At 45.3% G+C, this 13,129-nt stretch overlaps 1 protein-coding gene across 15 annotated transcripts in view; it reads right to left on the minus strand.

Annotated features, from left to right (window-relative positions):
- Positions 1-685: 685 nt before the first annotated feature.
- LOC147116224 (protein MTSS 2-like) overlaps positions 686-13,129 on the minus strand; it is a 69,067-nt gene continuing 56,623 nt past the window's right edge. For 13 of the 15 annotated variants that reach the window (XM_085990981.1, XM_085990978.1, XM_085990979.1 and 10 more), the window contains 2 exons: positions 12,568-12,733; positions 686-9,002 (listed from right to left, as the gene is read on the minus strand). In XM_085990981.1, coding sequence (XP_085847107.1) covers positions 8,251-9,002; positions 12,568-12,733 — 918 coding nt within the window. In that variant the 3' untranslated portion in view covers positions 686-8,250. Of the gene's footprint in view, positions 9,003-12,528; positions 12,734-13,129 lie in introns of all 15 variants that reach the window. The other 2 variants (XM_085990991.1, XM_085990992.1) reach the window with 1 other exon arrangement.

Genomic DNA, 13,129 nt, shown 5'->3' on the forward strand with positions numbered 1-13,129 from the left:
AGTAACAGTTAGTGCCAACATCCATAAATCTATCCCTGATACATTCTTCCGATTTATTTGGTCCACCAGGTGTCTGGCGCATGCTGAAACCCATCAATGTGCTCAAGAGTCTCCAAACTATTGAGAAATCCATGTTAAGTAAAGTGTGGTTGCCTGATGTGGACTCAAAATCACCTTGTAGGGTACAGCCCACTTACCTCACCCCAGAGAAGTTGCGTGCAGATTGGCAAGACCCATGCTCCTGCAGGAGAGAGAAGAGAGCGGTAGAGGAGAGAAGAGAAAATCGGATTTGGAAAGCAAACAATGGCTGCATCAATGGGTGAGAAGAGACATAGGCTGGCAGTTTTGTACAGTACAGCTTTATTAATACTGGTAACATCACAGTGCGTTGAGGCTTCAGGCGGTGAGAGAGTAAACAAATTTACATGATTATACTATTACAAAAAGTGGGCGGGAGGGGAGGAGGCACTGAAAATAAATTAAATGACAGTTACCAACAGCACCAGTAACATTACTTCACTTCAGCGTTTCTCAATTTTTTTTGTCTGTACAAAAAAATGGAAGGGTGCAGGGGCGGTGGGGAGGAGGGAGAGAATAAATGAATGCTGTGATTGCAAAGAAATCTTCTGTTCTTTGTCAATGTCTGGACAATAAAAGTGGAATCAAGAGCAAGTTGCACAACTGGTGATCATCGACTCTCTTTATTAATATATATATATACACACATGGAACGACCTGTGCTTGAGATTACATCACAGAGAGGTTACAAAGGAGTGGGGTGAGGGGAGGGGGGGTGGGGTGAGTGGGGGTTAGAAATGTGCAGTGAAAAAGGAGGTTTGTGCCTCTTTCTCAGTGTGCCTGCTACCTGGCAGTGTCTGCCCACTTGATTCCAATCCTTCTGCCACAACCATCCCCCTGATGTCTTTCTCTCTAACTCTACAAGTGCAAGTTGCTGCTTAGTTTAACAAGCGTCTATGCACAGATTTAATAGCTATTTCATTTTTTTCTTCGCCATCGCTTATGGGATACTTTTTCAGGACTTCCTTTGATGTTCCACAAAGCACAGCTCAACACCCAATGCCCCCCACACCCAAAAAATTAATTCCAGCAAGTGATAATCTTTAAAAAAGGGGCTAACCAATGCAGCAGAGACTGAGAGAGAGACTCCGAGTCCGGTCGGTTCACTTTCTTGTTAATGAAATCGAGCCAGAGATGAACCAGGATGAATTAGAGATGATCCAGAACATACGCTAAACAGCACACGATCTGAAATAACTCCTTCCCCCTGAGCAGACAGGAAATGCCATTCCCAGTCAGTTAGACCCATCTCAACAATTACTCTGAGCAGTTATTTTTCTTTTGTCGACAACAGCAACTTGCATTTCTATAGTGCCTTTAAGGTAGTGGAACGTCCCAAGGCACTTCACAGGAGTGTTATCAGACAAACATTGACACCAAGCCACATAAGGAGATATTAGGGCAGATGACCAAAAGCTTGGTCAAAGAGGTAGATTTTAACGAGCATCTTAAAGGAGGAGAGATAGGTAGTGAGAACTCGATAGAGTCTGGAACAGTACCCATGGATTGGAGGGTAGCTAATGTTACCCCACTATTCAAAAAAGGTGGTAGAGAAAAAGCGGGGAATTGTAGACCGGTAAGCCTGACATCGGTAGTGGGGAAAATGCTAGAGTCCATTATAAAAGATGTAATAGCAGAGCACTTGGAAAGCAGTGACAGGATCGGGCAAAGTCAACATGGATTTAAAAAAGGTAAATCGTGCTTGACTAATCTACTGGAATTTTTTGAGGATGTAACTGGTAAAGTAGATAAGGGAGAACCAGTAGATGTGGTGTATTTGGACTTTCAGAAGGCTTTCGATAAGGTCCCGCATAAGAGATTAGCTTGTAAAATTAAGGCACATGGGATTGGGGGCAAGGTATTGACTTGGATAGAGAACTGGTTGGCAGATAGAAAGCAAAGAGTTGGAATAAACGGGTCGTTTTCCGAGTGGCAGGCAGTGACTAGTGGGGTACCGCAAGGATCGGTCCTAGGACCCCAGCAGTTCACAATATATATTAATGATCTAGACGAGGGAATTGGATGTAGTATCTCCAAATTTGCAGACGACACAAAGCTGGGTGGAAGGGTATGCTGTGAGGCGGATGTTGTGAAACTCCAGTATGATTTGGACAGGTTGGGTGATTGGGCAGAAACATGGCAAATGCACTATAATGTGGATAAATGTGAGGTTATCCACTTTGGTGGCAAAAACAGGAAAGCAGATTATTATTTGAATGGCAATAGATTGGGAGAAGGGGAAGTGCAAAGAGACCTGGGTGTTCTTGTGCACCAGTCGCTGAAGGTAAGCATGCAGGTGCAGCAGGTGGTTAAGAAGGCAAATGGTATGTTGGCCTTCGTAGCAAGAGGGTTCGAGTACAGGAACAAGGATGTCTTGCTGCAGTTGTACAGGGCCTTGGTGAGACCGCACCTTGAGTATTGTGTGCAGTTTTGGTCGCCTTATCTGAGGAAGGACGTTCTTGCCATGGAGGGAGTGCAGCGAAGATTCACCAGGCTAATACCTGGGATAGCAGGAATGACGTACGAGGAGAGATTGGGTCGATTGGGCTTGTACTCACTGGAGTTTAGAAGATTGAGAGGGGATCTCATCGAAACCTATAAAATTCTGTCAGGCCTGGACAGACTAGATGCAGGAAGGATGTTCCCGATGGCCGGGGAGTCCAGAACTAGGGGTCATAGTCTAAGGATAAGGGGTAAGCCATTTAGGACTGAGATGAGGAGGAATTTCTTCACCCAGAGAGTGGTGAACCTGTGGAATTCTCTACCACAGAAGGCAGTGGAGGCCAATTCATTAAATATATTCAAGAAGGAGATGGATATATTTCTTAAGGCTAAAGGGATCAAGGGATATGGAGAGAAGGCAGGAACAGGGTACTGAATTTGGATGATCAGCCATGATCTCATTGAATGGCGGAGCAGGCTTGAGGGGCTGAATGGCCAACTCCTGCTCCTATCTTCTATGTTTCTATGTGAGATTTAGGGACGGAATTCCAGAGCTCGGGTTTTCAGATAGTTGAAGTTTCGTTTGGCCCTTTACCTTTTTTTTGGTAATTATGTATTTTCCCCAAGCCTCAAAAAATTTGAACTGACCTCAGCAGACCAGAAGCCTCCCTCAAACTCTCCCGCCATACCCATCTGAGATGCATCTTTTAAATAGAAAAATGAATCTGGTCGCTCACTTTTATGCTTCTTTCCCCTTGCCAATTTTGGTGCAATTTGTATTTTTCAACACAGCTCTCAAGACTATCTTATCTCTGCTACATTTCTCCTCGTGTTCATCCTCACTTAATAGCGAGCTAAAAGATTTAAACATTCACTCCATTAAATGCTCACTTGCCCTCAAAGGAGGTGAGTGAGGAAACAAATCTGGTACAACAGCGCCAACCGCTGGCAGAGAAACAGTACTGCATGGGTCACATTTTAGTTCGGCTTGGCCTCATCATCAGGGCCACCAATTTACGATTTGTACAGAACACAACAGCCTAAACACCTGAAAACACCGTGCAATAAAAACCAAAGCTGGCTTATCCAGTCGCAAATAAGGCAATGGACCAAAACACGGGCAACAATCCTGAAATCTCATGTAATAAAAACAGACCTTCCCCTTTTGTTCTTTCCTCTCCCCCACTTTTCCCTGCCCCTGCACTTGCTTAAAAATCTGCTACATCTCTAACTTTTCCCAGTTCTGGTGAAAGGTCATCGACCTGAAACGTTAACTCTGTTTCTCTCTCCACAAATGCTGCCTGGCCTGCTGAGTATTTCCAACATTTTCTGTTATTATAATAAAAACAGAACTTGGTTTGTTCAGCTCCTGCAAACTAATGATTGCTTTTAAAGGGACCTCCTTAAAGGCAAGTGGAACCATACAATCTGAGGGAAGAACTGTTGTGCTTACTTTGTTTTGTGATATCATAAACATTTATTTTTGATGAAGTGATGGTGGCCCTGCAGTTACTAATGCAGTTCTTCCTGTTTCCTGATCCTTGTATCCATCACACTTTGCTCCTTCCGCCTCTCCCATACCATCACAGTTTTCCCTTTTCCCCTTTGCCTACTCTTCCATTTAAACCTCCGAGACCATCACACACTCCTCTCTTGCCCATTCTCCCAACCCTACCTCTGACACCATGCCACTTTGTTCCTATCCAATTGTCTCGGGATGCTGGATTCAACAACAATCACATTCATAAGCTCAAATGAAGCAAAAAGGAAATTAAATAAGAACTGGAATAAAAATATGTTTGAGAAACGGGGTGGGGCGGTACAGTTTTTACAGGAAGCATTTTGGTAGACTTCATTTAAAAATTGTTTTTATCTGCTTTACTATTGCAGGTGGTAACTCTCACTGCCCCCCAAAGTATCTCAACCAAGGGGCCATTTTTCATGTATCTCCCCAAACATTGAGTGCCAGGAGGATACTGAACTATGGACAGCAGCACAATTGAGCCCAGTTCTCTTCCATCCATCTCAAAACACTGCTCTCCTCTGTGGCCCTTACCCTGGACACTCTACCATCTCAAAACGCTGCTCTCCTCTGTGGCCCTTACCCTGGACACTCTACCATCTCAAAACGCTGCTCTCCTCTGTGGCCCTTATCTTGGACACTCTACCATCTCAAAACACTGCTCTCCTCTGTGGCCCTTACCCTGGACACTCTACCATCTCAAAACACTGCTCTCCTCTGTGGCCCTTACCTTGGACGCTCTACCATCTCAAAACACTGCTCTCCTCTGTGGCCCTTACCCTGGACACTCTACCATCTCAAAACGCTGCTCTCCTCTGTGGCCCTTATCTTGGACACTCTACCATCTCAAAACACTGCTCTCCTCAGTGGTCCCTCCTAGGAATCTCAAACCTAGCACACTTCTGTGGTCCTTCCCCAGGGCAGTGATGTCTCAACTTCTACCAACCTCCATTCCTCCTCCCAGTGCCTCCTCTGTTTCCCCTCCCTTTCTGAGATACACTGCGGTCTCAACCTCCTATCTCCTTCATTTCCTCCTCCCACCCCCTCTCCTGATCATCCCAAACCCCCATGGTGTCCCCTTCGCCCTCCCTTGGGATGATGTACATGGTTATCTAAACTCCACTCCTGATTTGAACTTGATAAATAACGGAGAGACCACGAGTGATGACAGCACAGCAACAGGGCGAATCAGTTAAATACAGCGGGAGGAGAAACGACATTTGAGAGAAATTATTCAAAGCTTTAGATCAGAGAAACAGGGGAGACATCCCATTAGAGAAAACCTAAGCGAATCCTTCACCATGGGGCCAAGGTGCCTTCATTCCAACACTCCAAACAGCTGCTATTCAGTTCAAACTAAAACTCTCAATTATTTTTCATCCTGATGTATTTATTAAATTATTGCACAACTATATGTTGTTTTAAAGTGAGCTAATGTGGATTTGAAGCCTTGCGGTGAGTTTTAATTAAGGACCGGCTTCACCTCACTCCCAAATGATCACAGTGGCCCTATGTCACAAAGATCAGCCAACTAAGTTATTGCATCAATGCCTGCCTGTGTTGGTTCATTTTTACTGCACTTCATTTATAATTTTTTTCCCCCCCCGCTGAATTATTTTTTAAAAATGTTAAATAGCCATTAATTTTAAAGTGCTGAGCAGGTTATTTAAAATCACAAATGACCTTCTAACATCTTCTGACCTATGCAATTCTGCTAAAGTAATAGAAAACATCACTTAATGTCACAGAGCGCATGCAGGTTCACTTGTACCCCTTACACAACACACATTAAGATTAGAGTAGGTGCTGTCATCTAGACCGGGGCGAGTGTGGACAAACTCATCATGGGCTGGGTTGGGCTGGGCTGGGCTGGGCTGGGGCATGGTCACTGGTGGCAGCAGCTCTTTAGTAGCTCGCCTGAATATGAGCTCAGGTAGGGGAAATGTCAGCAAGATATTCGACTGCAGAAGCCATCATTGCTCAGTTCTGCCCACACAATAGCGCATTTCCGGCAAGGGGGAAGGGGGCGGGGGGCGGGGGGGAAGTCCCTGGATGATGATTAGGAATGGGAACACTCCTGAGCCTCCCCCGTCCTCACTGTCACCCTGGCTGAAATCATCCCGCTCTGCTCAGGCCGGGAACCGAACCTGGGAACTTGCTGGTGCATACTCCTTTCAAATTATTGCTTAAGAGCATCGACTTAGATCGTTAAAACAAACTTGAAATTTTGCACAAAAATACAGACAAGTGTCTTTAAAGACAGATGTCAAAATGTTCAATTGCAGAATTTTAAAAATCTAAAAGGCTGTTCAGATTATGTCCCAATTTATATCAGTTTCTAGAAATTCCTATATAATGAGATATTAAAAACATTTTCCCTGCGAGTTAGAGGATTATACAATGAATACTGAATTGTACGATTACCTACACACACATACATATCTAGTTAATAAATACAAACTTCATTTCTCTTAAGTAATTATTTTAAAAGTTGATATAGAATATAAGCCGAGACATAACTGTGCAGGATATTCACACAGCCTGTTTCTAGAACATTCTTTTGCCCGCCGTTCAATAGTAGCATCACCCAGTACACGGATCACCCGTGTGTTCAAATCACAAGCAAGGGATACTGGTGTCAGCCGTGGCTCAGTGGGTAGCTCCCTCGCCTCTGAGTTTAAGTCCCACTCCAGGGACTTGAGCACAAAATCTAGGCTGACACCCCAGTGCAGTACTGAGGGAGTGCTGCACTGTCGGAGGTGCCGTCTTTCGGATGATGCATTAAACTGATGCCCAGTCTGCCCTCTCAGGTGGACATAAAACATCCCATGGTGCGATTCAAAAGAGAGTTGGGGCGTTCTCCCGTGTCTTGGCCAATATTTATCGTTTAACTAACATCACTGAAACAGATTATCTGGTCATTTGTCTCACTGCTGTTTGTGGGAGCTGCTGTGTGTAAATTGGCTGCCACGTTTCCTACTTTATAACAGTGAGTACAATTCAAAAGTGCTTCATTGGCTGTGAAGCTCTTTGGGACGTTCTGAGGTCGTAAATGCAAGTCTTTCTTTCTATATCAACACATTAAGCAACCTTCCACTCTTATTGCAATCATTTCTAGGACATGTCTTTTTCTTCTAAAGTTACTGAGGCAAAGTGCTAACCAATAATATCTCAGGTTCAAATGGAAACTGTGAATGATGGAATTCTGAAATAAATAGAAAATTCGGGAACTATGCAGAGGGTAAGTCAGCGTCTGAAAGGAGAAAAGACGGATTAACGTTTCCGACAAGATCCCTCACCAAAACTCACTTTACTTTGTCTTTTAGGGGTTCAGGTGGCTTCAAGATGGGAAACTAGAATTGAGCCAATTGAGATGTGGTAATCTGGTATCAGCAGCTGAGCCACTGGACTCCACTGATCAGAAGTTAGGAAAAGAAAGTTAGATCTCTGAGTATAATCAAATATATAGTGAGCTTTCAGCTCAAAGTGGGTGAACGGTAGTTAGGACAAGAAGTAAGCACCAATCCCCAGTGTTTGTCCAGTCCGAATAGGAATTCACAAACAACCTTGATACACCGCCTTCAACTTGAATGAATGAGCAACTCAAGTACAAATCAGGAGCACGACGCACCAAGAATCCCATCACCCTGCCCTTCTCCCTGCTATAACTCCTTACTTTTTCTTTCCTTCTAAACCTCCCTCTCTGCTCTCTTGAGGAACCTGTTCTTTTGTTGTTGTGGCTGAGGAAGGACCCAGTCAGGCAGGCCAGAGACACACATTGAGGACGAGTGCAAACCACCTTGGTGTTTGAAGCTACACACAGCACGTTATAGAACTTTTTCGTGCACCAAATACCACGAAAGCTGAAAAGAAAATGCCACAAAACAGTGAGTCAGTTAAATGGCCAATAGAATATCTGTAAAGAACAAAATGTTAAATTCCTCTTTATAACTAACATAGTACACTCATTTAAAACCTGCCACGTCTTAATTTAAAATATTCCACTCCACCACACCAGTAGGCCGTTCTTGCTTGGTTTAAGGTAGTTCATGGCACTGCGTTGGAAACCAGCCTGGTTGAGTCAGAGTTCAGTGTCTCTTGGTTCAATCTTCTCATCATTCCTCACAGAGTTAATTTTATAACACATGCGGCCTGGATCGGCCTACTTTCCCCTCAGTATGTCTCAGTCTTGAAGCTCGGCTCCGTTGTCACAAAATCCTTGGCGCAGACCTGTCGTTGGTGATGGTCCTCCTAAGCTTCACCCCTCGGCGTATGGCGGTGAGCATGTCTTCGGGGGCCTCGCTGGGAGACACCGGGGGCAGCGGGAGGCCGAGGCCGTCATCGGGCACTGTGCCGGGGAGCATTGCGGGAAAAGGGAACTGTCCGTCACCCAGAGCCTGGGCGCTGGCCACGAGCTCGCCGATCTTCTCAACCAGGCTGTGGCGGTTGGCAGCCAGCTGCTGCTCCTCCTCGCTCGACATGTGCCCTCCCGGGTACACGGAGATCTCCATTGTGCCGCCACCCCACGCAGTGTTGGGCAGGCTCAGCCGCTTCGGCGAGGCCTTGGTGTACTCCAAGGCATTTGGCGATGTGTCATCGCTAAAGAACACGCACTCCTCGCTGCCGACCCTCACTGGCCCCGGGGCATCCGGCACAGTGGGTGTTTTCACCGGCACAATCGGAGGACGGATGGGAATTGGACCCGCGCTGGAGAGGGCGCGGCGCACAGACGGCTTGGTGGACGGGGTGCGTCTGATGGTGGCCACACCCGGGGTAACCGAAACGTTCTGTGCGCTCCCCGAAGGCAGTCCAGCTGTCGATGCGGGGCGTTTGGTCTGGAACATTCTCCGGTAACTCTGGGCAATATCGCTGTTCCGCGGTATGGTCGAAGATCTGTCAAACTCGCTTTGGTGGTCTCCCTCCACGTCGCCATTCACAGAGTAGCAATCGTAATCTGAAACTGTGCGCAAAAAGCACGGTTAATACTTAAGTCAGGCATCAGAAGCATTGCAGTAAATACTTCAATGTGTAAGCTTTTTTTGCAATGGGCATGGGTAACACAGAGACCAGAGATACAGACTCCAAGATTGGTCACTTCTCCCTGCGATGGAGTACTCACCTGGCAAGTCTGTACTCAACAGATGGATAACCAGAATCAGTAACATTTGGGTAGCTCAGTAATGAGTTCATGGTGGTCAAACAAGCCCATAACCAGGGCACAACGGGTACCAGCTGGGCACACTATGAATACAGTCAAATTAGTCTTCTAACTCCAATCCTCCTGCACTGTGGGCAAAGACCACGGCAAAAGAAACCAGCATCTCCAGCCCAAGTTGACAAACCACAGACGCCAAGCCAATTTCAGCCATTGGCGCCTGTTTCTCTAGTAAGGCACTTAGTTTTCTGTTCAGAGGGTATGCGGAGGATTGGATAACACATTCCGGTCACTGATAGCTCAATGGATCAATCCACCAGGCAGTGTATTATTGAGCCGTGTAGTCCAGGAAGGTGCCAGGTTTCATCAGTTTGTGCAGTGTTGGGTGATCTTAGTCAGGGTGGTGGAAAGGGGCACTGCAAATGGCCTTATTAACCCTGAGCTTGTGAGATTGACTTCTGATCGCCATTCGGTGACTACCCTTCCAGTAAATGCACGTGCGGAAACTGCAGGCGAGAACCGATTTGGGCCGAACCTTAACACCTCCCACAGTTAAATAGCTTTATTGTTTTGGCTCACACTTGAAGAAAGGCCACTTTGGTGAGGTGCCAGTCCATGTGGGCTTGTGCCACAGCAAGGGTCTTCAAGAATAGAGGGGTGAAAATAAGAATGAAAATACTGGCTCTTAACCATGTTGCATCAAAGGATCTTCCTGTGAGTGCCCTCAGAGTTGACCAATGTCTCAAGTATCTCAGTATTCGGTTCCAATATTCCTGTCATTTTGTTGGTCTGATTATTCAGGAAGGAAAAGGAGGTGAAAGGTTAAGGAACCCATGCAAGCACTAATTAGAGGCTGGTATCTTTAGTAAATTGGGGCCAATTTAATAACCTCTCGTGCCAACAATAATATCACCTGGCAATCTTTAGACACCCTGGCCAGTAAATGCCTACAGACAGATTTAACTGTTAGAAGCATTATCAAACCAGATGATTGCATCCTCTCAATTCAATGCTTTAGTTAGGGGAAGTCCACCACGGCCACCAGGAATTGGGCAACAAGATTGTCCTCCCCCTTTTCCATTAATCTACTAAAGATTCAATCCAGCTACCTCGCAATTACTTAGAATTACATAGAATCTATAGCACAGGAGCAGGCCATTCGGCCCAACTAGTCCAGGCCGGTCGTTCATACTCCACACGAGTCTCCTCCCATTCCATCTACCTCATCTCAGCTTTTCAGCATATCTTTCTATACCCTTTTCTCTGACATATGACATCTGCTGACTTTCAAGTACATAACTCTTTCCATTTCCTTTTCAAAGAATTCTATCAGGTTAGTTAAGCATGACTTAGCCTTTTGGAATCCATGCGTTTTTTAAATTATATTTTCTGTCTTCAGATGCTCTTCTATCACTTCTTTCAGTATAAACTCCAGCACCTTTCTTATCACTGACGTTAAGCTGATTGGTCTATAGTTCTCAGGTTTTGCTCTCTTTCCCTTACAATGACCACGTCATAAACTTAAATAGCTTTCAAGTCTACTGGATTGCCCCATAATTCTAAACCTCAGTGATATATCTGTGTTCTTACTGCATAGGGTAGATTTTCAACTTGCTGCCCGGGCATTGCAGATCAGCTGCCCATTATAGAAACCGCCTGATTTTCATTGCCCAGGCAGCAAGTTGAAATCTAATTCTAGGTCTCTCGCTTATCCTCAGCCAAGCCAACTGTTTTGTGTGATGCAGGACCCAGAAGTAGCCATTTTGATGTGACTTTCTTTCTGCCGTGACATCATAAAGTTCATCTCCCATGAGATTATGAATAGGTACCGCTTCCACAATTCATTGTGCTTTAAAAATTACATTGAGAAGCCTAGGTGAAGGGCCAAGACCAATAGTACACATCACTATCAAGGTTGAACGCGTAGGAGAGAAGACAAGGTTGTGATCACATGTTTCCAAGCTTGGTCATGACTTTTTGGGAGTCAAATATCACAGCAGGGAGAGTCCTCTACAAAATGTGCTACTCACAGGCTGTCACTGACCAGCAATCCGAATGCATAAAACGGGGGTAACATGAGAGACACGAGTAGCAGACGATTCAGTAGCTTACTATAACTCTTCAGTGAGGACGTCATCACCCGTGTCCTAATCATTGCTGTTGGCCATGACACCTGACATGAGAGAATGCCTTCCACAGACAGCAACAACAGATCTCTCAACTTCAGTCGGTAAAAATGACACTGCTGCAAGTCTTATCAAATAATTATGGCATGTCAGAATTCCAATTAAAATAATCTAATGCTGAGTTTTATATAACAATAAATTCTTACAATTTATGGCATCTTCTTAACTCTTTCATGGGATTCTTTTTCTGAGAACACATTACTTTTCTTTTTTTCAACAACACATTACTGTGATCACTAGAGCAACAATGCATTAGTGTGTTCACTAGAGCAACAACGCATTAGTGTGTTCACTAGAGCAACAATGCATTAGCGTGTTCACTAAAGCAACGGCGCATTAGCGTGTTCACTAAAGCAACGGCGCATTAGCGTGTTCACTAGAGCAACGACGCATTAGCGTGTTCACTAGAGCAACGACGCATTAGCGTGTTCACTAGAGCAACGACGCATTAGCGTGTTCACTAGAGCAACGACGCATTAGCGTGTTCACTAGAGCAACGACGCATTAGCGTGTTCACTAGAGCAACGACGCATTAGTGTGTTCACTAGAGCAACGACGCATTAGTGTGTTCACTAGAGCAACGACGCATTAGTGTGTTCATTAGAGCAACGACGCATTAGTGTGTTCACTAGAGCAACAACACATTAGCGTGTTCACTAGAGCAACAACACATTAGCATGTTCACTAGAGCAACAACGCAATAGCATGTTCACTAGAGAAACAATGCATTAGTGCTCACTAGAGCAACAATGCATTAGTGTGTTCCCTGAAGCAACAATGCATTAGTGTGTTCACTGAAGCAACAATGCATTAGTGTGTTCACTAAAGCAACAATGACATAAAACGCACTAATATGCTACCATGTGTTAATGTGATCACTAAAGCTACAAAGTATTAGCAAGGTTAGTACAACCAGAATGTATTCATTACGTGTTGCCAGACAAATAAAGCTACAATGCATTGGATCACAAAATTCAAGTTTATCTCTCTTCATCAGGTTACAGACACACAGCAGTATCTGCAGTACGGAACTAGGAGAGTACACATGTCTGAAACATGTGACATGGAAAGTGAGCAACCCTGGTTCTCTGTATCTATGGTCTTCGGTTGATGATTAGCGTGATACTTGTGCAGAAGGTAAACACCTGGAAAGGGGGCACAGAGAGATCTCCTGATGGAAGTACCTTGGGAAGGAATGGTGTCTTCGGAGCAGGATGGTGTGGTGGTTTGGGTGCTATAACCACTGGAGTACTGCAGAGAGTCGCGGCTACTTTTCTGGTGTTCCAGGCTCAGACCACGGGTCAACACCATGGCCAGGTCACTGGCCGCTGTGGAGATTTCCTCCCCATGCTGTTAAAGAAATGAGACACAAGACTTACTGGAAATGAACAGAATGTCCCTCCCCTCTAAGGGAACAGCACTAGGTCATTCAACTAACCTTTAAGAGATAGCTACTGCCTGATTCCACTCCCTTTTAAGGGTGGCAGGGCTGCCCTATTTCCCTCCATAGGGTAGAAAAAGCAGCAAGAGCCCAGGAGAGCGCGAGAGTTCAACGGTACAAAAAGCAGCGGGAGCCGAGTAGAGCGTGAGAGTTCAACGGTACAAAGAGCAGCGGGAGCCGAGTAGAGCGTGAGAGTTTGGCGGTATTACAGCAGCGGGAGCCCAGGAGAGCGCGAGAGTTCGGCGGTATTAAAGCAGCGGGAGCCCAGGAGAGGATGATAGTTCGGCGGTAGTTAAAGCAGCGGG

The sequence above is a fragment of the Somniosus microcephalus genome, chromosome 6 (genome assembly GCF_052327205.1).
Source record: "Somniosus microcephalus isolate GS21.2 chromosome 6, FLI_Smic_1.0, whole genome shotgun sequence".
NCBI lineage: Eukaryota > Metazoa > Chordata > Chondrichthyes > Squaliformes > Somniosidae > Somniosus > Somniosus microcephalus.